The sequence below is a fragment of the Salmo trutta genome, chromosome 7, assembly GCF_901001165.1.
Source record: "Salmo trutta chromosome 7, fSalTru1.1, whole genome shotgun sequence".
NCBI lineage: Eukaryota > Metazoa > Chordata > Actinopteri > Salmoniformes > Salmonidae > Salmo > Salmo trutta.
This window is the reverse complement of record NC_042963.1, coordinates 17,947,170-17,974,504: the sequence shown is the minus strand read 5'-3', so window position 1 is coordinate 17,974,504 and position 27,335 is coordinate 17,947,170. Positions and strand designations below refer to the sequence as shown.

The 27,335-nt window shown below is 42.5% G+C and overlaps 1 protein-coding gene across 4 annotated transcripts in view; it reads left to right on the top strand.

Annotated features, from left to right (window-relative positions):
* Positions 1-27,276, top strand: part of LOC115197039 (GRAM domain-containing protein 4) — a 37,556-nt gene extending 10,280 nt beyond the window's left edge. For 3 of the 4 annotated variants that reach the window (XM_029758169.1, XM_029758172.1, XM_029758171.1), the window contains 16 exons: positions 4,651-4,774; positions 5,066-5,130; positions 10,813-10,948; positions 13,148-13,173; positions 13,372-13,463; positions 14,074-14,165; positions 14,277-14,325; positions 14,512-14,583; positions 14,731-14,774; positions 16,523-16,632; positions 16,824-16,969; positions 21,707-21,854; positions 22,113-22,206; positions 23,188-23,278; positions 23,849-23,917; positions 24,957-27,276. In XM_029758169.1, the coding sequence (XP_029614029.1) occupies positions 4,651-4,774; positions 5,066-5,130; positions 10,813-10,948; positions 13,148-13,173; positions 13,372-13,463; positions 14,074-14,165; positions 14,277-14,325; positions 14,512-14,583; positions 14,731-14,774; positions 16,523-16,632; positions 16,824-16,969; positions 21,707-21,854; positions 22,113-22,206; positions 23,188-23,278; positions 23,849-23,917; positions 24,957-25,064 (1,466 nt within the window). In that variant the 3' untranslated portion in view covers positions 25,065-27,276. The remainder of the gene's footprint in view (positions 1-4,650; positions 4,775-5,065; positions 5,131-10,812; positions 10,949-13,147; positions 13,174-13,371; positions 13,464-14,073; positions 14,166-14,276; positions 14,326-14,511; positions 14,584-14,730; positions 14,775-16,522; positions 16,633-16,823; positions 16,970-21,706; positions 21,855-22,112; positions 22,207-23,187; positions 23,279-23,848; positions 23,918-24,956) is intronic. The other variant, XM_029758170.1, reaches the window with a different exon arrangement.
* The last annotated feature ends 59 nt before the right edge of the window (positions 27,277-27,335 follow it).

Below are 27,335 nucleotides of genomic sequence, written 5' to 3'. Positions count from 1 at the left end.
TCTCCAAATGTACTTTTGCTGCTCCGCTAAAGCACACGTGTAGTGACTCTAGGGAGAAGGGAAAAAAAGGAGCGATTCCAGATTTCCTTGTTGTCACAGTTGGTATTGAAGTTGATAATCCAATGACAATGACTGGGAGAGCATTGTGCATTTGCAATGCGACTGTTGTTTGTCTGCCCTGATTTGAATCCTGGTCTGTAACTTGTAAGGGGTGGGAGAATGTTTTATCATGAGCCTTCAGGGAGCTGGTAAATTGAGTAAATTATCAGCTTTGTCCTTTTTTTAATTCTGCTTTGAGTCAGTAAGACCTGCAGCTCTGAGACGTGTTCAGGATTGGTGGTGTTGCATTGCACTGTGTTGGCAAACCTTGTTTATCAAAGTGACCCAGCCTTTAATTTCAATTAGTGTGTTAGCAGGCCCAAGAGATTACCCCTATGCTCATCAGAGAATGGTTAAAAACACGCACACACACGGACATGCACTACAGTAAACGCAATCGCTACCAGGAATTACCAGTTACATTTAAACACACCGACCAGTCATGTGTTTAACACACATGCACAGCACACACTGCAATGCTGATTAATTGAGGCCAATCTGCCCCGCGATCAATACATTAGTCTAACAGACAGTCCATGTTGTGATATCATCAGCCTCTACAACGGCACAGACCAAGACATTACCACCTTTTTGAGTTGGATACAATTGACAGATTTAATAGTGCTGTAAGGTTGACCATTTCCCCTAAATAGCGTGGATTTCACTCTCACGATCGATCCTTTCACATAACCTGCAACAGGAAGAGCCTCAGAGAGCCAGGAATGTGTATTTTTCTGAGTTTTCCCCCTGCTTGCTCTCTTGATGTTTAAATCCTAGAGGCCTCCGCACTTACCACCTGCACTGACTCGCTGCACCTTGGCACACATGCACTCACTTACACACACACGTGCGCGCACACACAATTTAAACACTTGCCCCCATCCCCTCTTCCCTGATACATGTGTACATTTTGTACTCTAAATTGTGCCTTCCAGTATTATACTTATGCAACAAACAAACAAAAAGATTCTGCTGAACCATTGACTTTGTTTTTATTCTTATCTTTTATTAATTCTTATTGCTTTTGCATTGTTGAAGGAACATGCAAGTAAGCATTTTGGAAGGGGCATACCATATGACTAATACAACTTGAAATACTTCACAAGGTTGTAAATAACGTGAAGTGAGGTAATCGTCCACCATTAGTGCGGGAGGACATGAAAAGTCAAGACGAGGACCTTCTTACTGTGCCAGTAAATGAAATAAATGATTACGGATCGTCAATGTCACAGAAGCCTCCCCACTCTCAGAAGAAAGGCAGCCAGGTATTGAAGGACCATTGGGTGTCTCTGGTCTGACCCGCTGGTACAGAGACCGAAGGATAAGAGGTCTCAAACAGTTAATTTCACAGTAGTAGTTACTTCAGAAACATTCAGTATGGCCACTCCCTTGCTCTTGGCAACTATTAATCTATGCTGGCTAGAAACCACAATGCATTTTTTTATAGTCTCCAATTCCAACCTCGTCTGTTCACACGCCTGGGCGTGTGTAACCAGGGCTACACTTTTAATGACAATGGCGGCTTAGAATGAGAGAGTAGTATTAGCAGTAGTATGATGTATTTTCATAGGTGTTAATTATGCCTATGTTTGTGTAAGCACTGTTAGTAAAGTAGTCCAGGTTCTGTTGCACATTTTATGTAACAGCTTGCCCCCAGACAAATGGGTATGTTTCTACAACAGCGAGTGTTTTTCATCGTCCAATAGGGCTATATCTAAAATGCATTTAATCTTCACTTGAGCTAAAGGTTGGTAGGTACTAAAGCGGTTGTACCTCCCAGGTGCCCTGTATTTGAGGGCCAGCTTCTAGCTTTAGAGATCAGGATGGGGTGGTTGTGCCAAAACGAGGCAGAAGCAGTTTTTGATTGTTTCCAGTTTACTCTGCTAGTCTCTGGCTCCAGGCCAAAACAAGGTCAAGTCACAGGTCCAGCTCCTCCTGTTTTACACTGTGAAATGCCTGGATGAGGTTACATAGCGATACCTTAGGAATGTCCAGGCCAGCCTGTAGACGTCATTCCACTCGCTGTTTCCTTGTTGTGAATCACAGGGCGCTCGTTTTTCTTAGAGAAAGTATTAGTGTGAGGAGATGCTGCATGTCCTGGATGGCATTAGTCCTTTGGCTCACTTAAAAAAAAAAAAATTATACCCACTGTTAGACACTGATTCTGGGACAGTTGGTCATGGTTATATGATAACCCCTTCCCCATCTACCTAGAATGTGTGAGGATATAGCTAGCATTGAGTATGACATGAACCTCGCACAGAACACTATTGAAAGTTACAGGAATTCAACCTATTAAGCATTGCATCATGGAATTGGATATCGAATTCAAACAGCCTGTGTAACAGGAGTAAAATACCTCTGTTTACCCTGGCACTCCTTTCCCTAGCCTGGCAACATATCCATTAGCTAAGTGTTAGCCAGTGATAAAGATACAGCACCTCCCTTACCATAGGTGTCCCATGATACTGACGCTGAAACATTTACTTGAATATGATAACAGACGAGAGCGACCTCAACAGCGTGTTGGAGATGCTAACATAAATTGTTGTCTTGTGTTGGCAGCTAGCCAAAACAAGGCACTGTGGGAAAGAAGAAGCAAGGAGGTCAGAGAGATAGAAGCTGGCCTTCAAATACGGGGAACCTGGGAGGTACAACCGCTCTCTGTGACCACCGGTAACTTCAGGACAAAGTTGACTACAAATACAAAGTTACCAATGTTACCAATGTCTTTGCAAATGATTCAAAGCAGCGACGTATTAAAAAAGATGCTTCAAATTAAAACTGAGATGACTGCATTAAAAGGCCTATTTCAGCTAAATTTAAGGCAGTTATGAATGTATTGTAATGTTTTTAAAATGTATAACAGATTTCACAATGTTTTAAGTGTGTGCCCTCAGGCCTCTACATTACTACCACAAATCTATGACACAAAATCCATGTTTACATGTGTGTATCGTGCGTGTGTTTGTATGCATGTTTGTTGCTTCACAGTCCCCACTATTACATAAGGTGTATTTGTATCTGTTTTTTTAAATCAAATTTTTACTGCTGGCATGAGTTACTTGATGTGGAATAAAGTTCCATGTAGTCATGGCTCTATGTAGTACTGTGCGCCTCCCATAGTCTGTCCTGTACTTGGGGACGGTGAAGAGACCTCTGGTGGCATGTCTTGTGGGGTATGCATGGGTGTCAGAGCTGTGTGCCAGTAGCTCGGTGCATTCAACATGTCAATACCTCTCACAAATAGTGATGAAGTCAATCTCTCCTCCACTTTGAGCCAGGAGAGATTAACATGCATATTATTGTCACCTGACCACACGACCAAACAGCAGTGCTGGTGCGTCAAAACTAGAGCCTGTAGGACCCGCCTTGTTGATAGTGCTGTTAAAAATGCAGAGCAGTGCTTTATTATAGACCAGAGTTCTCCCTATCCTAGCTACTGTTGTATCAATATGTTTTGACCATGACAGTTTACCATCCAGGGTTACTCCTAGCAGTTTAGTCTCCTCAACTTGCTCAATTTCTATCAATTGACTTCTATTTTTCTACTTATAAGCTACCGTCTGTAATTTGTCTCAATATATTTCATGATGTGTAGCCTAACGTGTGCAATGATTTACCAAATCTTGATTTAATGCATTATTATAGGGTAAGCAATAGAATAAGTCGCCTCAATATTTGCAACCATAGGGGATAATATCTACCTAGGAGCTGATCCGTCGTCAGTATTGTTGAATAATTCTAATGTTGAGGTTAGATTTGAATGGATAAATCTGATCCGAGAGCAGCGTTGCCTTTCCTGCGATCCTCAGTGTCGACACATGCCTCAACGACGCATTTAGCGAACATTCTCTCTGGGTGGTGTTTTTGGGAAACGTGTGTTACATCTTCGGCCCTTGTAGGAAAGATGCATTGTTAAAACACTCGGAAGTCTAAATTCCATCGCTATCCAGAAACCGGGCCCTGGACAGTTGAAATGAACATAGTTGATACCTTGTTGCCTGTCTACCTCCCTGTCTACCTCCTCCTTATTGTGTTAGCCTATCCCATTCAAATAATATCAAGTCATTCTTTCTCTTGGGGGATTAAGGAAGGACATTGAGGAAGAGTCTTCTTGATCTTTTCTGTATCTGTTATTCTGTGTCATGGGGGAACATCTCTTGTGAAAAATGACATGTTTTCTTTTATAAGGTCTTAGGTCAATTACAGTGATGAAGTAGGTTGAGGTGTTCTCTGCCAGAACTCTGTGCTACATTCATGTTTAATGACCTCAGGCAAATAAAAGCTCAATGATTTGGGGACTGTTAAGGTAGTTGTGGGCAATAGAACAGGCGTAGGCAACCCTGGTCCTGGAGTGCAGCAGATTCTTATTTTAGTTCCAACGAGGAACCACATCAGATGTGCTAGTTGAGCAATATCAGTGACTGGTTAAAGAGTTACCAGTTTGTCCAGGTGCCTTTGACAGTGACTCTCCAGGAGCGGGGTAACTGTTTAGAAATATGTATTGGCTGAGACAAATTGATGGGCTTTTATTGCTTTATCTTTCAGAGGAAGAGTTAAGGAAACTTCGAGAAGAAACCAACATAGACACTCTGAAACAGGAGTTGGAGAAAGAGAGATCGAAGAGGCTGGACTTGGAACAGAAACTGAACTTGGAAGTTCTCAAAATGGGGTGAGATGCATGTGCGCACATGCTCCACTGCTGGCGCCCTTGTGTTAGTGTCTATGTGTGTGTGTCGGTTGTATTTGTCAGTCCTTGTTAAAAATGGAGCCTCTCCCTAGAGTTGGGAGTGGGAATTTCTCAAGAAGCAGAGCCAGGCTGCCAATAAGCAATAATTGTTTTTCAACTATCATTTTGCTTTCGCTTGTCTGACACAATTATGTCTCAGTAAGTGAATGTGTTTTTCTGAAGCCATGACTAATTCTGTACCTACCATCAATGCTTTTTCTCTCCTGTTCCTAGACCGGAAGATTCCCCATCACAGCGACCTAGAGAAACACCTCCACCTCCCACTGCCAACAGTACAGGTAAGCCAGAAACAGGTATTCCACAATAGATTACTGAAGATACGCACACACGTGCTAATTCACACATTTTTTGAATACCTTTCATTGCAGACTTGACGCTCCCCAGATTGCGTATCCCAGGATTTCAGCTCCATAACATGCCATCTCTCTCACCATTCAAATGACCTGTCTCATAGTGCTTCAGAATGGAAATTTGGCATTGGAGATGGTCTCGGCAACTATGTGCTTTTCTAAGTCCCTCTGGTTTTTGATGGGTAGAGAGCTATCTATCTTTCCCGTGTGTGTGTGCGTGCATACGCTTGTGTGTGTGCAAAGCCTGGCATGAGTATCAGGAAGGGTGTGTGGCGACAGGAATTGCATCCTTCTCCTTCTCTGTAGGGAATGTCACACATTCATAGGTGGATGAATGCAGCTGTGGGACATTGCCTCTTATGGTGGAAGTTGCCTTTCTACTCCCCTGTGACCATGCTCAAGTCTTGATTTTGTCTCACACCAGGTTTCTTCATTCAATTCTGTCAGCCTTGTTTTCAGATGAGGGTTTCTTTGTACTGCGAGATACAATATGTGACCGACCGGCTCGATTCGGTCCTATGTAGCAAAATTTGAAATTGTGTTTTTTTTTATATTGGATAAAAGTAGAAACTCAGAGCTAGAAAATTGTATATCATACACTACAGTTGAGGAACAATGGGAAAGTAATTATGCTTAGAAAGTAGATGCCCTTGAATGTTTTGGTGCACCTACTGGAGAGCTCTTCTTTGTCAACACCCATTCAGCATTGTACACACCCTCTTAAGCCTTAGTACCACTGATCTCTTTAAGGATTCACATGTGAGGCCATGTGCTAAACAGAGTAAAATAGTGTAGTAAATAACCAAATATTTCAAGACTAAAAGTGGTGGTAGTAGTAGCCAAAATACACTTTATCTAGTTCAAAATATGACTGTAATCAGCCCTGGCTAACTTGATGGGTCATGTAATTATCTGACGAATTGGAGTCTTTTTTTTCAGACATGTAGTTAGCTAGCAAACAATTAACCTAATGGTGCTTTCAAGACGACTGGGTACTTAGAAATCATGACCTCAGTGATCTTCAGGTCGGAAAGTCAGGGCTCTAGAAAGAGGCCAAAGTTCCTGAGTTGGAAATACGAGTTAGATGACGGTAAAAAATTGTAAAAAATCCCAGTCAGAGCTAGTTTTTTTCAGAGTTCTCAGTTGTCTTTAACGCGCTGAAGTCAGAAGTCAGAGTTCTGAGTTCCCAGTTGTTTTGAATGTGGCAATAATCCCAACGCATATACTACTAACAATACAAATTGATTGTAATAGCTAGCCACCATGCATGAATCTGCAGATAGCTAAAGCTAATCAACTAGGTTCAATGTTAGCTAGCTAGCTAACATTAGGCTATAACTAGCAATGCAAATGGCTTTCTGAGATACACAGATCATACACGTAACGTTAGCTAGCAAGCCAGCCAGCTAACGTTAGCTAGCTAACAGTACACTTTAACTTGCAATGAAAACAACTTTAGAAATGTATAATATCTGAAAATGTAGCTAGCTAGACCCTCTTACCCGTATACATGGATGAACGCTTTTCGCTATCTGTCACAGATGCCATGGTTGCCCTTAGTTTGAAGATGTAATCCGCAGACAGATGTTTTATACAACTTCTCTTTTCGACTCCCGCCACATTTGCAGTCAAACGGCAGAATTTTCTCCATCTCCTTGGCTATCATACTCTTCTTCCACTGGGCATTCCACTGATTTCAAAACTGGATAAACTTCTTTCGTGACAACAACACTGTTAATCGCCATTTTAGAAGACTCTACGTCTGGTTCAATGAAAATGCACGATCGTCTTCAAGAAAGTGGAGAGCATTAACAACACTTTTGCAGTTCTTCATGATATTTCTTTTTTTTAAACTTGGTAGAGAGGTTTACCTACACATACTGAGCAGGTCATGTTATAGACAGAAGCATGCTACATGTCAGACCAATCCGAACTAATTTCTCGGCATGTCCAGCCTATCCATTGTCTCAGCCAATCATGGCTAGTGGGAAGGTTCCGGTGTTTTTCCATGGTTAAACCAACTAGGGTTGTAATTTAACAAATGTATTCGTATTTACAGATGGCATTATGTTTGTTATTATGGCACATGAAAGTTCACATGTTCCAGAAGGCATTTCTGCCAAAAAACACATTTTAATAACAAATAAATGTTTACATTCAAATGCCTCTCCTGTGAAGTAGTGACGTGCAACATACGCCTAGTTTCCTGAAACGAGTAAAATAAATCACCCTCAGACCAAATTCGGGCTGCCAGTTGGGGAACCTTGCCTTAAAAGATTTTTAAACAAATCTCTATTTTTTATTTTTTTAAATGTAAATTGCATGTTATGTAAAGGTCCAGAGGCTTTTTTTTGTGATTTCACATGGTTCTGAAGAACGTACCCAACCTGCAATAGACTTCCTCATTGCTCGTTCTGCAGTATGGGGGCTCTGAAAAACATGAACAAAGGCTCCAAAAACACCCAAATACTTACTTTTGAAACGACAAATCTCTCAGTATAGTGATGCAGGTAGATGTTAAGAAATGAAATTGTGTACTTTATCTGCTACGTCATATTCCATTTTGTGCGACTCTCCCCTACCAGTTGTGCTGCGCGGGCTACACGGAGAAGCAGCACAGCTGATAGGGGAAACAGCTCGAGTTCATCACATGACTCTCCCTTCAGTTTTGCTAGCATAGACTGGAATAAATCAAATAAAATTGTATTTGTCACATACACATGGTTAGCGATTTACAGTAGTGAATGCATACATTTCATACTTTTTTTTTGTACTGGCCCCCCGTGGGAATTGAACCCACAACCCTGGCGTTGCAAACACCATGCTGGCATTGCGAACACCACGCTCTACCAACTGAGCCACAGGGAAGGCCCAGCTTCTACCCCCAAGCCATAAGACTGCTAAATAGTTAGTCTGAGTAGCTGTTGGTTAACTACACTGCTCAAAAAAATAAAGGGAACACTAAAATAACACATTCTAGAACTGAATGAATGAAATAATCTTATTAAATACTTTTTTCTTTACATAGTTGAATGTGCTGACAACAAAATCACACAAAAATAATCAATGGAAATCCAATTTATCAACCCATGGAGGTCTGGATTTGGAATCGCACTCAAAATTAAAGTGGAAAACCACACTACAGGCTGATCCAACTTTGATGTAATGTCCTTAAAACAAGTCAAAATGAGGCTCAGTAGTGTGTGTGGCCTCCACGTGCCTGTATGACCTCCCTACAATGCCTGGGCATGCTCCTGATGACGTGGCGGATGGTCTCCTGAGGGATCTCCTCCCAGACCTGGACTAAAGCATCCGCCAACTCCTGGACAGTCTGTGGTGCAACGTGGCGTTGGTGGATGGAGTGAGACATGATGTCCCAGATGTGCTCAATTGGATTCAGGTCTGGGGAACGGGCGGGCCAGTCCATAGCATCAATGCCTTCCTCTTGCAGGAACTGCTGACACACACTCCAGCCACATGAGGTCTAGCATTGTCTTGCATTAGGAGGAACCCAGGGCCAACCGCACCAGCATATGGTCTCACAAGGGGTCTGAGGATCTCATCTCGGTACCTAATGGCAGTCAGGCTACCTCTGGCGAGCACATGGAGGGCTGTGCGGCCCCCCAAAGAAATGCCACCCCACACCATGACTGACCCACCGCCAAACCGGTTATGCTGGAGGATGTTGCAGGCAGCAGAACGTTCTCCACGGCGTCTCCAGACTCTGTCACGTCTGTCACGTGCTCAGTGTGAACCTGCCTTCATTTGTGAAGAGCACAGGGTGCCAGTGGCGAATTTGCCAGTCTTGGTGTTCTCTGGCAGATGCCAAACATCCTGCACAGTGTTGGGCTGTAAGCACAACCCCCCCCATGTGGACGTCGGGCCCTCATACCACCCTCATGGAGTCTGTTTCTGACCGTTTGAGCAGACACATGCACATTTGTGGCCTGCTGGAGGTCATTTTGCAGGGCTCTGGCAGTGCTCCTCCTGCTCCTCCTTGCACAAAGGCGGAGGTAGCGGTCCTGCTGCTGGGTTGTTGCCCTCCTACGGCCTCCTCCACGTCTCCTGATGTACTGGCCTGTCTCCTGGTAGCGCCTCCATGCTCTGGACACTACGCTGACAGACACAGCAAACCTCCTTGCCACAGCTCGCATTGATGTGCCATCCTGGATGAACTGCACTACCTGAGCCACTTGTGTGGGTTGTAGACTCCGTCTCATGCTACCACTAGAGTGAAAGCACCGCCAGCATTCAAAAGTGACCAAAACATCAGCCAGGAAGCATAGGAACTGAGAAGTGGTCTGTGGTTACCACCTGCAGAACCACTCCTTTATTGGGGGTTTCTTGCTAATTGCCTATAATTTCCACCTGTTGTCTATTCCATTTGCACAACAGCATGTGAAATTTATTGTCAATCAGTGTTGCTTCCTAAGTGGACAGTTTGATTTCACAGAAGTGTGATTGACTTGGAGTTACATTGTGTTGTTTAAGTGTTCCCTTTATTGTTTTGAGCAGTATATTTAACTATCTGCATGTACATTTGTTTGACTCATCACATATGCTGCTGCTGCTACTGTTTTATCATCTATCCTGTTCTCTAAACACTATCTATATGTACATATCTACTTCAATTACCTTGTACCCCTGCACATTGACTCGGTACTGGTACCCCCTGTATCACAGGAGGTTGGTGGCACCTTAATTGGGGAGAACAGGCTTGTGGTAATGGCTGGAGTGGAATGGTATCAAATACATCAAACACATAGTTTCCATATGTTTGATGCCATTCCATTTGCTCCATTCTGGCCATTATTCTGAGCTGTTCTCCCCTCAGCAGCCTCCTGTGCCATTATCGTTACTCATCGTGTATCTATTCCTTGTGTTATTTTTCAATAATTTACCGAGTCTTTTTTCTCTGCATTTTTGGGAAGGGCCCATAAGTAAACATATCACTGTTAGTGTCCACCTGTTGTTTACGAAGCATGTGACCAATACCATTTGATTTGAACCACCCACCACATAGTCTCCGAAATCCCAGACCTATGCTGGAACATTAACATTGTGGGATGCAACCAGTAAGCCTTGAGAGACTAACCATCTCATTGCTCGTCCGCTCAGCCACATTCCTAACTAAGCGAGGATGGGGTACAGATTTGAATGGTACTTGTGAGGTGTCTTGCGGAATAACCCGAGGTGTCTATTTTAATTGGGTGTGATGTCAGGCTGCAATTTATTTTAGTGAGGTGTCTCGTAGCGAGCTGTTAGTTAATTAGTTCCAGAGACGTGCTGTAGAGACGATACAGTATGAGGGGAAAAGGAGATTAGAGAAACCACTAAATAAAGACAAGGTGTTTGGATACACTGTAATGAAGAAATACAGGTGCTAACGTAGGTCTGACAAAAAGCACACATAGGGTTGTATTCACATAATTTCATACTACTACAACCATGCAACATTGAGTTGAATACTGGTCAAATGTGTAAGTAGTGGTCACCAACACTAGTCCTGGAAAGCAACAAGGTGTGCAGGCTTTTGTTCCAACCCAGACATAACCAACCTGATTCAACAAGACAAGGTCTAAAAATATCCCATATGTTCCTCTACCCCAGCAGACAAGCAGAAGGAGACCATGTACTCATGGCTGCAGGCGTGGCTGTACAACCGGTTTGGAGCGTACATCGGGGACTTCCGTTTCCAGCCGGAGGAGAACACAGTGGAGCCAGAGGAGCCGCTAAGCGCTAAGAGGTGAGACCTGCCACACTTTTTTTCTCCCATTGAGAACATTTGTAGGGATAGTTTTGTGGAATTACCCTTACCTTGAGTTCTGCATAAAGGCCCATAGTGACGGAATCCACAATAATTCACAATAAAAAATTCTATAATGGATATTTCATGCTGAAACCCTCATATTTGATGCACACACACACTACATGTTAATGTTTTTAAATGGATGTAAATTGTAACATCTTTTGTCTGTAATGTCTTTTTCGTTATGTGTCAGACCCCAGTAACACTAGCTGTTACCATTTGGCGTCGGCTAATGGGGATCCTAATAATTCAAATCAAATATTCACTAAGTTGATGGTTTATATTTAGGATAATGTTTTACAGCTTTGTCATTGTATTTTTTATTTTAAAATCATCTTATTTAAATCTGCAATATATAACTTTTTGGGTGACCCGACCAAATTCACATAGAAATATGAGTTAATGATCTTTCATTCTCATTAAACGAAAATCTAAGAAGCGTTAGATATGTTTTATGTACGGTATTTCTATGCTTCACGTACTTAAGTTTCATTTTTGCGTCTTTTACTTTCGGTTTTGTACACCAGCTTCAAACAGCTGAAAATACAATGATTTGGGTTATTGAAAATGAATTTCATAGTTGTCTAGATGATAAAATGACTCTACGCTATGCGTTGCTTGTTTTGTCACAAACTGAAATTAGGCGAACTATTTTAATTTTAGCAAACAGGAAGTGGCTAAGCGATTTCTGCATATTGCACCTTTAATTATTTCATACTTTAAATGTTTTAAATGTGATAAGGCCACACAGAGGGTCGGCGATAATTAGACACCTGTGATAACCAGAAATACCCAAAAGGGCCACTAGATGTCTTGTGATAGATTACATAAATTCCTTGAAAGATTCTGGTAGTGTACTGGTAAATGTCAAAAGTTTCCAGTAATATACCTTCCCTTTGCAACCCTAGACACAACTCAAGGTAAGGTTAATTACACCCATATGTGGATTTTGCCTGAACTATCCCTTTTTAAGATTCTGATTTCAACATTTGCTTTGACGTTGCGCCCCTCTGCTTCTCCCCTTTCATTTTGATCAGAGTGTGGGATCAGCCAGCCACTGTAGTCATCAGGTTAACCAGCTCAGAAGACCCTGAGTACATGCTGCTTGGAGAAGGGTCATAAAACTGATGGCTTTGTAATGGGCCTAGAGTCTGTCAGCATGCTATTCATCAGCACCCACCGTAAAGTAGCCGTCCCCATGACTTCACCCTGATGTCAAATTGTCCTGTTTATTATAAACCACAGCCAATCCCAGGGCTTTCAGTGCAGTAGAAGTTGTAACCATGTTGTTGTGGAAGTGGGAGGATTGTCTGACCCCTGGTGGTAGGTTGAGTGCACTGCAGCAGGCTGTAATTCCATGCTAGTTAAAACCGATATAGGATCAGTTGTTCCTGTTCCAATCCTAACAGTGACCTTTTTTATAGTTGCCCTGGATCAGTCCTCTCCTGAATAACGCAGAGTGGAGTCATGGGTACTCTGACTTAAACTGTGTTATGAAACTCAATCCAAGTACAGTGGACGGAGGGGTGAGAGGGAGAAAAGAAGAGAACGCTCAGTGTTAACAATGCCAGTATAGTCATGAGTAGTCTGACTCAAACTGTGTCCTGTAACTTTATCCAAGTACATAAGATGGACGGAGAGTGAGAGAGCAGAAGAGGCAGGGGAAGAGAAGGAAGGAGCGTTCACTGCACCCTGCCAGTTGAAATGAACTTGATGTTAGTTTTGGAGACTGAAAGAGAAAGGGAGATGAGATAGGAAGCAGACAAAAAGGCTTTGGCAGACAAGTGATTCTTCCAGGCAACACATATGGCAGGTAGGTAGCCTAGTAGTTAGAGCATTGGACGAGTAACGGAAAGGTTGCTAGATCGAATCCACGAGCTGACAAGGTAAAATCTGCCCCTGAACAAGGTAGTTAATGCACTGTTCCTAGGCCGTCATTGATGATAAGAATTTGTTCTTAACTGACTTACCAAGTTAAATAAAGGTAAAAATGTTAATGAAATACATGAAGGATAGCGAAATCAGAAATCAGCACTGTTTGTGCTTTTGCTTGTTCCTTACATCATTTTGTTCTTGCTTTTGTCATGCTGAGATCTAATTAAATAAACCTCCCCTTCTCTTGTCCTCTGTCCTCAGATTGACTGAAAACATGAGAAGACTCAGTAAGTGTTGTACATTTTAGTGAACAAGATGTACCGATCACACTGAATGTCAGCCGTATCTTGATGAATATCATATTCTGAGTCTAATACTATTCCAATGACATATCTTTATTGTAATAAATGATGTATACATGATTGATGCGTTTGAGTCTTGATGGTGTTTTTTAAAATGTTTTAATACTTTATACTTGTCTGTAGAGCGAGGTGCCAAACCTGTCATAAACTTTAAGAGGAACCTTTTTGCCTTATCCAGCTGGCAATCAGTGTATACGTCAGCCTTTGCCTTCATTGTGAGTACACACACACACACACACACACACACACACACACACACACACACACCCCACAAGGCAGTGTGGCCAGAGGGGACCACCTCTCATGACTATCATTTGGCTGCCTTGTGTTTTGAGCCCTACTCACGCGATGTAGCCTGCTTTGTGAATCCTCTGAAACATAATTGCACACACACACACACACACACACACACACACACACTGTTGAGCGTGAAAAACCCAGCAGCGTTGCTGTTCTTGAGACAGACCGGTGCGCCTGGCACCTACTACTATACCCCGTTCAAAGGCACCTAAATCTTTTCTCTTGCCCATTCACCCTCTGAATGGCACACATACATAAGTCATCTCGATTGTCTCGAGGCTTAAAAATCAAGGTTCCAGCGATAAAGATCAATAGCTCTATCACTCCACCTGTATAGCAACATCTATTTATGTTTTAGAGCGATATTTGCATGTAAATCTATATCTGCCCCAAAACGGTGTACAATATGTGTTGCATAGTACCAAGATGTTTCATACTCAGTATGAGTATAGACTAGAGGTGGATAGATGGAAATAATAGATTGTGTGTGACCTGTTCTCCCCTCCCCCTTTATATTTTACACAGATCTATATGAATGCAGCGTGGCACGGTTGGGCCATCCCCATGTTTATCTTCCTAGCCATTCTAAGGTTGTCCTTGAATTACCTCATTTCCAGGTAGCTAAGCTCATTACAAGGTGCATTGCCTGTTTATAAGTTGTTCCGTTTGAACATATACAATCTGCTTGTGAGTTGAGTCAAACTTGTCTCTCTCCACTTTCTTCTCAGAGGTTGGAGGATCCAGTGGAGTATTGTGCCTGGGGTTTCTGAACCTGTGGTAAGACTTTAATGATGTCACCTCTTTGGGATCTAGCTGTACCTAGGAAAGGTCAAAAAATAATCCCTTTGCACCTTCCACACGCCCCTACCCCTTCAGTGTTTGTAGATTTTAGGGCACTGGGCGGTTACCCTAATGCTGTTTGCTTTCGGGGGAATAGTTTGGATGTGACTCTTCTTTTCCTAGGAACCACCAAAGGAGGATCTGACTGTTTCAGAGAAATTCCAGTTAGTTCTTGATGTAGCTCAAAAAGCACAGGTGAGCTGTAACAATTGTTTCACCTTTTGATTTAGAAATTGTTAGAGATGCTTGATGACATCTATTCATAGTTATGGAGCTGCGATGTGAGGGGGTTTAAGTTGTTGTGCCATTTTCACAACAAAAAAATGTGTGTGTTCTTAACAGAATCTTTTTGGAAAGATGGCAGATGTCTTGGAGAAAATAAAGAAGTGAGTGTGTGCTTTGTTACCGGTATGTTTAAGTTTGTTAACCAACGTGTGTTTTACGCTTTGTGTGTGTATATATGCAGTTGAAGTCGGAAGTTTACAAACACCTGAGCCAAATGCATTTAAACTCAGTTTTTCACCATTCCTGACATTTATTCCTCGTAAAAATTCCCTGTCTTAGGTCTGTTAGGATCACTACTTTATTTTAAGAATGTGAAATGCCAAAATAATTCTAGAGAATGATTTATTTCCTCTTTTATTTCTTTCATCACATTCCCAGTGGGTCAGAAGTTTACATACACTCAATTAGTATTTGGTAGCATTCCCTTTAAATTGTTTAACTTGGGTCAAACATTTTGGGAAGCCTTCCACAAGCTTCCCACAATAAGCCCATTCCTCCTGACAGAGCTGGTGTAACTGAGTCAGGTTTTTAGGCCTCCTTGCTCTCACATGTTTTTTTTTCTTCAGTTCTGCCCACAAATTTTCTGTAGGATTGAGGTCAGGGCTTTGTGATGGCCACTCCAATACCTTGACTTTGTTATCCTTAAGCCATTTTGCCACAACTTTGGGAGTATGCTTGTGGGTCATTGTCCATTTGGAAGACCTATTTGCGACCACGCTTTAACTTCCTGACTGATGTCTTGAGATTATGTTTCAATATATCCACATCATTTTCCTACCTCATGATGCCACCTATTTTGTGAAGTGCACAAGTCCCTCCTGCAGCAAAGCACCACCACAACATGATGGTGCCACTCCTGTGCTTCACGGTTGGGATGGTGTTCTTTGGCTTGCGAGCCTCCCGCTTTTTCCTCCAAACATAATGATGGTCGTTACGGCCAAATAGTTCTATTTTTGTTTCATCAGACCAGAGAACATTTCTCTAAAAAGTATGATCTTTGTCCCCATGTGCAGTTGCAAACCGCAGTCTGGCTTTTTTATGGCGGTTATGGAGCAGTGGCTTCTTCCTTGCTGAGTAGCCTTTCAGGTTATGTCCATATAGGACTCGTTTTACTGTGGATATAGATACTTTTGTACCTGTTTCCTCCAGCATCTTCACAAGGTCCTTTGCTGCTGTTCTGGGATTGATTTGCACTTTTCGCACCAAAGTACGTTCATCTCTAGGAGACAGAACGCGTCTCCTTCCTGAGCGGTATGATGGCTGCGTGGTCCCATGGTGCTTATACTTGCGTAGTATTGTTTGTACAGATGAACGTGGTACCTTCAGGCGTTTTGAAATTGCTCCCAAGGATGAACCAGACTCGTGGAGGTCTGCAGTTTTTTTTTTCTAAGGTCTTGGCTGATTTCTTTTGCTTTTCCCATGATGTCAACAAAGAGGCACTGTGTTTGAAGGTAGGCCTTGAAATACATCCAAAGGTACACCTCCAATTGACACAAATGATGTCAATTAGCCTATCAGAAGCTTCTAAAGCCATGACATAATTTTCTGGAATTTTCCAAGCTGTTTAAAGGCACAGTCAACTTAGTGTATGTAAACTTCTGACCCACTGGAGTTGTGATACAGTGAAATAACCTGTCTGTAAACAATTACAATTGTCATGCACAAAGTAGATGTCCTAACCTACTTGCCAAAACTATAGTTTGTTAACAAGAAATTTGTGGAGTGGTTGAAAAACAAGTTTTAATGACTCCAACCTAAGTGTATGTAAACTTCTGACTTCAACAGTGTGTGTGTGTGTGTGTATATATATATATATATAAATCTGTGTGTGTGCGCGTGTGTATTTCAGCCTGTTCATGTGGGTGCATCCTGAGCTCACTCAGAAGCTTTACGTTGGTCTATGGGTGGCCTTGATCTGCTCCTGTCTCATCCCCTACAAACTCATGGGCTTTATGATTGGTAAGTACAATATGTGAATTGTACCCTGGACTGACCTAAGGTCAGCATAGGGGTCACTCCCTGCTACACCTACTCAGTGAGAGCTCCAAGCATTGAGATGAGAAAAAGACTGAGATATACCAGATGAAGAAAGAGACATGGAGAGATCCTCTTGTTCTTCTCTCATGCCTTTCTGCATGTCTCCTCTTCAGGGCTGTATGCAGGGATCAAGTTCTTCATCATCGACTTCATGTTTAGGAGCTGTCCCAAGTTAAGGGACAAGTATGACACGCCCCACATAATCTGGACCAGCCTGCCCACTGACCCCCAGCTGAAGGGAGCGACATTGTCCAGACGAGTACGTCTCAAACTTTACATATACTATTGTATATAATGCATTTCTGTGTCTGTATATGTGCAAGTCTTTTGTACCGACAGTGCATTCGGAAAGTATTCACTTCACTTTTTCCACATTTTGTTACGTTAAAGCCTTATTCTAAAATGTATTAAATCGTTTTTTTCCCTCATCAATCTACACACAATACCCCATAATGACAAAGCAAAAACAGGTTTTTAGAAAATGGAAATATGACATGTACATAAGTTTTCAGACCCTTAGTACTTTGTTGAAGCACCCTTGGCAGTGATTACAGCCTCGACTCTTCTTGGGTATGACGCTACAAGCTTGGCACAACTATATTTGGGGAGCTTCTCCTATTCTTCTCTGCAGATCCCCACAAGCTCTGTCAGGTTGGATGGTGAGCTTCCCTGAACAGCTATTTTCAGGTCTCTCCAGAGATGTTCGATCGGGTTCAAGTCCGGGCTCTGGCTGGTCCACTCAAGGATATTCAGAGACTTGTCCCGAAGCCACTCCTGCTTTGTCTTGGCTGTGTACTGTGCGCTCTGGAGCAGGTTTTCATCATGGATCTCTCTGTACTTTGCTCCGTTCATCTTTCCCTCGATGCTTCCTAGTCTCTCAGCCCTTGCCGCTGAAAAACATCTCCACAGCATGATGCTGCCACCAGCATGCTTCACCGTAGGGATGGTGTCAGGTTTCCTCCAGACGTGACGCTTGGCATTCAGGCCAAAGAGTTCTATCTTGCTTTCATCAGACCAGATAATCTTGTTTCTCATGGTCTGAGAGTCTTTAGGTGCCTTTTGGCAAATTCCAAGCGGGCTGTCATGTGCCATTTACTGAGGAGTGGCTTCCGTCTGGCCACTCTACCATAAAGGCCTGATTGGTGGAGTGCTGCAGAGATGGTTGTCCTTCTGGAATGTTCTTCCATCTCCACAGACAAACTCTGGAGCTCTATCAGAGTGACCATCGGGTTCTTGGCCACCTAACTGACCAAGGCCCTTCTCCCCCTATTGCTCAGTTTGGCTGGGCGGCCAGCTCTAGGAAGAGTCTTGGTGGTCCATTTAAGAATGATGGAGGCCACTGTGTTCTTGGTGACCTTCAATGCTGCAGAAATGTTGTTGTACCCTTCCCCAGATCGGTGCCTTGACACAATCCTGTCTCAGAGCTCTACAGAACATTCCTTGGACCTCATGACTTGGTTTTTGCTCTAACATGCACTGTCAACTGTAGGACCTTATATAGACAGGTGTGTTTGTGCTATTCCAAATCATGTCCAATCAATTAAATTTACCACAGGTTGACTTACATTTACATTTACGTCATTTAGCAGACGCTCTTATCCAGAGCGACTTACAGTACAGTGCATACATTTTTACATACATTTTTACATACTGGTCCCCCGTGGGAATTGAACCCACAACCCTGGCATTGCAAGCGCCATGCTCTACCAACTGAGCTACAGTGGGACTATTGTAGAAACAAGTTGTAGAATCAAGTTGTAGAAACATCTCAAGGATGATCAATGGAAACAGGATGCACCTGATCTCATTTCCGAGTCTCTTAGCAAAGGATCTGAATACTTATTTTACCTAAGGTATTTCAGTTTTTTAATTTTAATAAATTAGAAAACATTTCTAAAAACTGTCATTACGGGGTATTGTGTGTAGATTTATGAGGAAAAACATTTAATTGAATCCATTTTAGAATAAGGCTGTAACGTAAACAAATGTGGGAAAGGTCAAGGGGTCTGAATACTTTCAGAAGGCACTGTAGGTACGTGTACACACACATGACATATTGATGTGTGTCATTGTCACAGTTCATCCCTATTAATGTTGGTGGTCACAGCAGCTGGGACTGTGGGAATCCTTATGTTTGTGTCTGATCACCTGAGTTCTCTGTTGTTTTTTCTCTCTCAGCTCTCTGGGTGTGAAAAGGTAGGGCTCCCTAGCGTGCACTTTGGTTGGAGAGTGTCTGTGTTTGCGTGTGTATCATTAGAGATAAGCTGCATTCCAAATCGACCCCTTGCCCCTTTTGGATATCAGTAGTAGAGCAATGCTAACAGTGTCTATGTGAAGGATCAAAATGTGGCTTGTCTTTTAAATATGTGCATCTACCACAGTGCTGTTGAAAGTATTATTTCCCATGTGGCACCAAAGTAGAGATTACCATAATGGTGTTTTGAATGTTAATTCTGTATCCATTCTCATAGACACGATCAGAAAGAACCCTATATTCAAAGTAGTGCTTATGTGTGTTGAGGAAGTAACTAGAAGCTGGAATCTGCTCATTGGTTCTTTTTGAAAGATGGTGGTTTGTTAATAGTATTTGTAGTTTGTGCAAACGTGTGGTTGCATTAGAGTAATGTCTATCATAATATCATACCGGTAACTACTCTTCCATAAAATCCCATACAATTTTTTAAGGTTGTTTTATAATGTTCTAATACTTAGCAATAGTTATCAGTGTGTTCGGCCGGTTTGTGTTTTCTAGAGAGAATTCCTGCCAATGGTCAGCGAAAACAAATTAAAGTCAAATCAATTTTTATTTGTCACATGCGCTGAATACAACTGGTGTAGATGTTTACTGTGAAATGCTTGATTATGAGCCCTTCCCAACGATGCAGAGTTTAAAAATAAAATAGTAACTAGGAATAAGCTAAATAAGAATGGAGGTGTATACAGGGAGTACCAGATCAATGTGCTGAGGGATATACAGGGAGTACCAGATCAATGTGCTGAGGGATATACAGGGAGTACCAGATCAATGTGCTGAGGGATATACAGGGAGTACCAGATCAATGTGCTGAGGTACGAGGTATCATGAAGGCAGGGTAAAGTGTCTAGGCATCAGGATAGATAATAATAAGAGTTATATAAAGAACAGACTAGCAGCAGGAAATTTATGAGTTTCAAAGTGTGTGCGTATGTCGTGAATGTGTGAGGGTTTTGTATGGGACTGTTAGTGTGTGTGTGTGTGTGTGTGTATATAGCCTAGTGAGTGTGCGTAGGGTCCGTGCAAGATGGAGCGGGTGCAGATAGTTTGGGTACCATTAATTGATTATTTAGCAGTCTGGCTATTTAGCATTCTTATGGCTTGGGGGTAGAAGCGCCTATTTGTCCTGGAGCCAATGCTCTGCTACTGTTTGCCAGGAAGTAGCAGAGTGAACAGTCTATGGCTTCGGTGGGTGGAGTCTTTGGCAATTTTTCGGGCCTTCCTCTGACACAGCCTGATACTGTTTAGAGGTCCTGGATTGCAGGGAGCTCGGCCCCACCACCCTCTGTAGCGCTGGTGTTTCTGCGGTCAAGGGCGGTGCATTTGGCATACCAAGCGGGGAAGCAACCAGTCAAGATGCTCTCGATGGTGCAGCTGTATAACTTTTTGAGGAGCCCAGGGCCCATGCCAAATCTTTTCAGCCTCCTGAGGGGAGAAAAGGCCCTGCAGTGCACTCTTCACAACTGTGCGGGTGTGTGTGGACCATGTTAAGTCCTTAGTGATGTGGACGCCAAGGAACTTGAAGCTCTCGACCCACTCCACAACAGCCCTATCGATGTGGATGGGGGCCTGCTCTTCCCTTTTTCTCCTATAGTCCATGATCAGCTCCTTGGTTTTACTGATGTTGAGGGAGAGGTTGTTGTCCTGGCACCACACTTTTAAGTCTCTGACCTCCTCCCTGTAGGTTGACTCATCGCCTACCACCATCGTGTCGTTAGCAAACTCGATGATGGTGTTAGAGTCGTGTGTGGCCACGAAATCGTGGGTGAAAAGGGAGTGCAGGAGGGGACTAAGCACACACTCCTGAGGGGCCCCCGTGTTGAGGTTCTGCGTGGCGGAGGTGTTGTTGCCTACCCTCACCAACTGGGGCTGGTCCGTCAGGATGTCCAGGATCCAGTTGCAGAGGGAGGGGTTCAGTCCCAGGGTCCCTGGCTTGGTGATGAGCTTGGAGTGGACTATGGTATTGAATGCTGAGCTGTAGTGTATGAACAGCATTCTCACATAGTTATTTCCCCCCTTGTCCAGGTGGGAGAGGGCAGTGTGAACGCAAGCTCAATTGCACTTATCTGTGGATCTGTTGGGGAAGTAGGCGAATTGGAGTGGGTCTTGGATGATGGTGTTGATGTGTGTCATGACAAGGCTTTCAAAGCACTTTATAATTACAGATGTGAGTGCTACAGGGCGATAGTCATTTACGCAGGTTACTTTGAAGCTCTTGGGAAACATGGACAATGTTGGTCAGCTTGAAACATGTTATGACAACAGACTGGGACAAGGAGAGATTGAAAATGTCTGTGAAGACACTTGCCAGTTGGTCTGCACATGCTTTGAGAAAACCTGTCCAGTAATTTTTCCATGTTTCATTCTTTAGAATGAAAGGTTGTTATATACAGTACAGGGCATGAGTCCATTGCGTCATGCTTTGCATGAGACACACCATAAACCTATCATTCACATCCCCATAAGCAATGTATCCAATGCTCTCCACTAGTACCCCAGCCAATATGCACTGCTTACCAAAAAACTGTGTACGCTTTGAGTCACCTGCAGTGAAGTGCACTGAGTGATGCGGATGACCAAGTCAAGCCACTGGTTTGAGAGAGCCTGCTATAATACACATACGCTGCTTAGGTCTAGCCAGTTCCCTTCCCACACTCTGTTCCTAGTCTAAAATGCTGACCTATCTCCTCCATCCTTCCTTCTATCCTACCATTCTTATCCCCGCTCTCTGTTTCTCTTTAGATCCATCCGACGGTAGCTCATGGCAGTCTAGGAACAGCCTTACCATGTGGTATCAGTCTAGAGGAACAGACTGGCAGGGCCTACAATACAAAGAAGGGGGCTTTCCACGAGGTCTTCAATCTTTCTGGGGATGAGCGCCCCCTAGCAGGTTGGTAGAGCACTACATAATAATTCTCAGGAGCGACAGCTGACTATTTGTGCCTGGTTCACCACCTCACCCTTTTTCCATGTTGACCTATTTCCATAGTTGTTGTTGAATTTAGTGTTTATTGATTGTGTTCTGTTGGTGCAGTGAAACCATGAGTATTGACTGTGTTTGTTGGCAGTGTGTCAGACCTGATGTGTGTGTGTGTGTGTGTGTGTGTGTGTGTGTGTGTGTGTGTGTGTCGACTGGTTTCGTTGGCAGTGTGTGAGAATGGCTGGCGATGCTGTTTGATCAACAGGGACAGGAAGAGTCCCACTGACTACATCCGTAATGGTGTGCTCTTTGTCACTGAAAAGTAAGCCATGTACTGCTAATGCCTAGCTGTCACATGTAGATATGTACACTGAGTATACCAAACATTAGGAACACCATACCCCATTCAAAGGCACTTAAAATCTTATCTTGCCCCTTCACCCTCTGAATGGTGCACATACACAACCAATGTCTCAATTGTCCCAAGGCTTAAAAATACTTATTTTTTTATTGTATTCATTTTTATTTTACCTTTTTATTTAACTAGGCAAGTCAGTTATTAAGAACAAATTTACACATTTATTTACAATAACGGCCTAAAAATAAAATAAAAATATAGGACAAAACACAGCACAACACTACATAAAGAGAGACCTAACAGCATAGCATGGCAGAATAGCTTCTTTAAAACCCATTAGAGTCGATGTCCGGGCCCCCGTGGAAATTTAATTAGCATAATACAAAAATCCCCATTTAAAAATCCTTCAGTTTAAGCTGGAGATATGTTTTTATACATTGGATGCATCTCAATCCACAACGTCCGCCGATGTCGCATGTTCGCATTGGCGGCGAAAGGTGACAGAGCTAGAGCGGTGTTTGTCAGATCATGAGACATCCCGAAAATCGGTCTTCTCACAAAATCGTCTGTAGCGTCTGAACGGGTTTGGCCTACAAACTATTATGACCCCTCTATGGTAACATGAGACTCACACGAACATGATGGTGTTCTACAACCCCCACAAGCGTCTTGGGACTCGTCTGAAAGGCTTAGACTGTTATTGGTTAGCCTGTCTCCTGCCTTTCATCTACACTGATTTGAGGTGGATTTAACAAGGGACATCAATAAGGATTCATAGCTTTCACCTGGATTCACCTGGTCAGTCGGTCATGGAAAGAACAGGTGTCCTTAATGTTTTGTAAACTCAGTGTATGCATGTGCTCTTGCAGCACCCTTTTTTGTGTGTTTTGTATTGGTCTGTGTGTTCAGGTGTAATGTGTGCTTACAAAGTGTTTCCCTCCCCAGTTACCTTTGCTTTGAAAGCTCAAGCTGCAGGTCAAATTCCTCTAAAAAGAACAAAGTCATCAAACTGATTGACATCACTGATATTCAGAAGGTGAGTTTCTCTATTTTCACTTCACCTTCTGTCCAATGTCTAAATTCATTGGTTGAACAAAAATTTGAGTTGGGCGGTATCCATATTTTCTGTACCATACCGAGGTATACGGTATTACCGAATGTGCACACAAGGGGTGCTATTTTCAAATTATAAAGGGAACTTTGTAGTAGAATCACAAAGACAGATGCGACTGGACAGGGATCTTAGTCAACTTTGTTTACTAGTGTTTAAATAAAATAAAAAAATAATTCATGTGTTTTTTTTGGTTTTTTTAAGCACAAACAATTTAGGCAAGAAGGATCTTGATCCAGGAGGATGCATAGCTGGAGCCCTGTGCTGGATATAATTTATTTGACACATCTTAGATTTCTTATAGTTATAAGCAGTGGCATAACACGCACACCCAAACCCCCAAAAATAAACATTATTTTTTACACTATTGAAAATCATGCAATCAGTATTTCGGTATAAACGGTATATCGCCCAAGCCTGCTAAAAATCGACTTCTGCAGTAGAATGTTAAGGTTGTCTGAGCTTATCTGTTGTTTTTTTTTGTTTGGCCCACAGTACAAAGTCCTGTCTGTATTACCTGGATCTGGAATGGGAATCTCCATAGCAACACCATCCACCCAGAAGGTAGGAACACTTATGGACAGTCCATTTTAGACCATGTTTCTTTTCTCTCTATTTAGGTCTGAGTGTTTTGTCAAATATGCTGTTAACAAGTTGAGAAGATTTGTTTATTTTTAGTGTTTAACTTTTATTTATTTAGGGGAGCCCAAATGAGACCAGGGTCTTCTTTTCAATGGTGCCCTGAGGGCAGAAAAGAAAATATATAAAACTACAAAATAGAGTAACAAGACCATTACATTAGAACATCACAGACATCATAAACTGCTGTAGCTGTTAAAGTAAATCAATCAACAAAATTGCACACCTGGGTGAAGTCATTTATCATCAAGGTTTTAAAGTACCCTAGTGGCACCAGGGAATCCAAATGTAATTCATTTTGTAAGTGGTTCCAAAAATGTGGAGTGTTTTTAAAACTAAAAGCGGATTTACCTAGTCCAGTGGAGACCCAAGGATCATTGAGTGAACGGATTTGGTATCTCATGTTTTTATACTTTACTTTTTATATATACTTTAACAACAAAGTGAGGTAAGTTGGAAGCTTGTATAGTAGAGCTTTATAAACAAAAAGGAAGTAATTAAGTGATCTACGGGACTTTAATGAGGACCAGCCTACCTTTTGCGACAGGATGCAGTGGTGAGTATTAAAACTGTCACCTGTGATCGAGCGAAAGGCACTATGGTAGAGTAGTGACTGCTGCTATTTGGCAAATGGTATCACCATAGACAAGATCTGGTAGGAAAGTTGACTGTACAATCTGCTTCCTGCTATTTAGGGAGAGGCAAGATGTATATATAATTTTTTTTTAAAAAGGCCACTTTAAATCTTAGCTTTTAACTAGCTCATCGTTATGGTTTTTAAACACAAAATCTTTGTCAATTCAAAAGACCAGATATTTATAGGCAGGAACCCAATCATTGAGCTCCATAACAGCTTTTTGACAGATTTATCAACGCCTAAAATAATCTTCCAAATAATATCCCCTCCTATTGTCCTGTCTTTCTATCCCCTCACTCTCCCCTTTATTTACCCGTTCTCTCTCAGCCGTTGGTGTTTGGTGCCATGATCCACAGGGACGAGGCCTTTGACGCCATCTTCACACAATACATGAAGAAAGTGACCATGACCACAGCCACCAACCCTGAGACCTAACATACCAAAATGGCTGCCTTCACCAGGGATGTCCTATACTGACACAATGAGTTCTCTATGTAGTACACTGCTACTGGCCAATTAGTATATCTGCAAATATGTTAAGCTAGTGTCCATGCCAAGGTGTTGGATTCCTCCACCAAGCCACATTAGGTTAGTATGAGAGGATGGTATCCACTTGATCTGAGGCCTGGTCCATCACTCTAGAACCCAAGGTCTTTGTATCCTCTCGCTGATAACCGCAACTCCTCATTAGGTCTAACTAAGGAACTACAACTCCTGGACCCGCACACCATCGCTGCCTCCTACTGGTTCGGTCGAGGCTATTGCATCCAGGGAAGTAGCCAATAGAGCCTAGAGAGCACACTTGTCTTGATTTGCTGTTGTTCTGTACTCGGGTAATAGCTTTTCAATTCTATCTCTCTTTGTTGTCAGTTTTTTTTTGTGCGCGCGTGCGTAGTGTGCACATGCGCAAGAATGTGCGCTGCTAAAAAGTGTATGTGTGTGGTGGGGGGTGATCATTTTATGGTCAACACTGTTGTGCTGTTTCAGGAGGAGGCTGGATCTCTTTGCCTATCTGACAGGACTGCCTGGCACTCCCATTTTGTGTATCACACACATTGATGCTCTTTGCTCCACTTAATGCTCTCCTTCAATAGGATGTATTTGGTTTGATATAGATATCATTGGTGGCCTTGCACAGGCCTTAACTCACATTTTGTAAAGTGCACCAGAAACCACGTTTATGAAAACCTCAAGCCTTCATGTTTCCCAGTTAATGAAAGTGCGGAGGGACGGAACGGGAATAATTTAATGATGGGCAGCCAAAAGCCTGAAGTTATTGTAGTCTATCTTTCTCGCACACATTTTTGTCTTGGCAAAGAAAAGGTGTGGATTTACATGTCCTTGTTAAGGAGTTATGATGCATTCATAAGCACTACCTAATGTCAACAGTCTTTCTGAAGCCTCAGAGTATATTTATTATGTAGAACAATATGTGATTTTTAATATGTGACATTCTACATAACGAATTGGTTCAGTAAAAACAAATGTATGTAGGTTTTGTGGAATGTTTATGAATGTACTGTAAGTACTTTATGGGACAGATTACATGTAAAGCAATTCCAAAAAATCTATCTAAAAAAACAGGAGCCTTTTCAACCACTCTCAATGAAGCCTTATCTAATTCTCTCACAGATTTAGGCCAGGATTCAAACCAATGCAGCACTGCACTTTCTACTGATTCTGACATGTAACTTCAGGTAAATTGCCATTGGATCACGCATCACGAAACCACATGTTCTTAAAAGTCGAGTGCAGTGCAATGCCGGTTATTTGTGTTAGTTTGAATCCCGAACAAAAATGTTGGTAATAAAGTTTTCTTTTGGGTTTTGACAGCAAACGGGAATGGGGTTTATATTAAAATGCTAGTGATCTTGTCAAAAGGTTCGGACCTCTTGGTGTAATGGTTAAGGTGTTGGCTTGAAGGTCACTGGACCTGACTTTGAGTCCCGGTCGGGGCTACCCCCTGAATTCTCTACATTGGTGTCAGAAGTGGGATGGTGTCTGTGCAGCCATCGGAGAGGCGTGTACACCTGAAGGACTTGGTATAGAGAAAGTGTGGGGGGGACACACTCCCGAAGGAAGGGGGTAATGTAGCGTCCTTAACCCAACTCCTAGCGACCTCGTCAAGATGTTCGGCGCTCTTGGTGTAACGGTTTAGGTGTTGGCTACAATATGTTCTAGTTGAGCACATGCTAGGGAGGCTAACTGGACATTTGCTTGATGCCTTTAAGTCTACACCAAGTAACTTAGGTATCTCACTCTCCAAGCCCCTACGAAAAAGTTAGATATACTTAAGAAGCACAGAATGAACTGTATGTATGCCAAAATTTTTACTTTATTTCACTGCGTGTCATTTAGTTCTTTCACCCTACATCTGTAATGTTGACATGTTAGGCTCTAAACTCCACTGCTTTAAGTCAGTTTGATTCCTTGTAAGACTATGAGGTCATGAAGACTGACCGGTATGTCTTGTGATGGAGAACTTCTGAATGCTGATAAACCTGAGTGGTCACATCTCAGCCAATCAAAGACTTAATCTAAGTTTAGGAACACTCTTTGCCAGTGGATGGTGATTTGAAAGGTGTCAATTCGTGGAGTCGTGTTGCTTCCAAATCTGTTTGAATCACTGCTGTCTGAACAATGTCAATATATGGCATGGCCGTTAACTTGAAGATGGAAAGTCATCATTATAGTACCGTGTGTCCC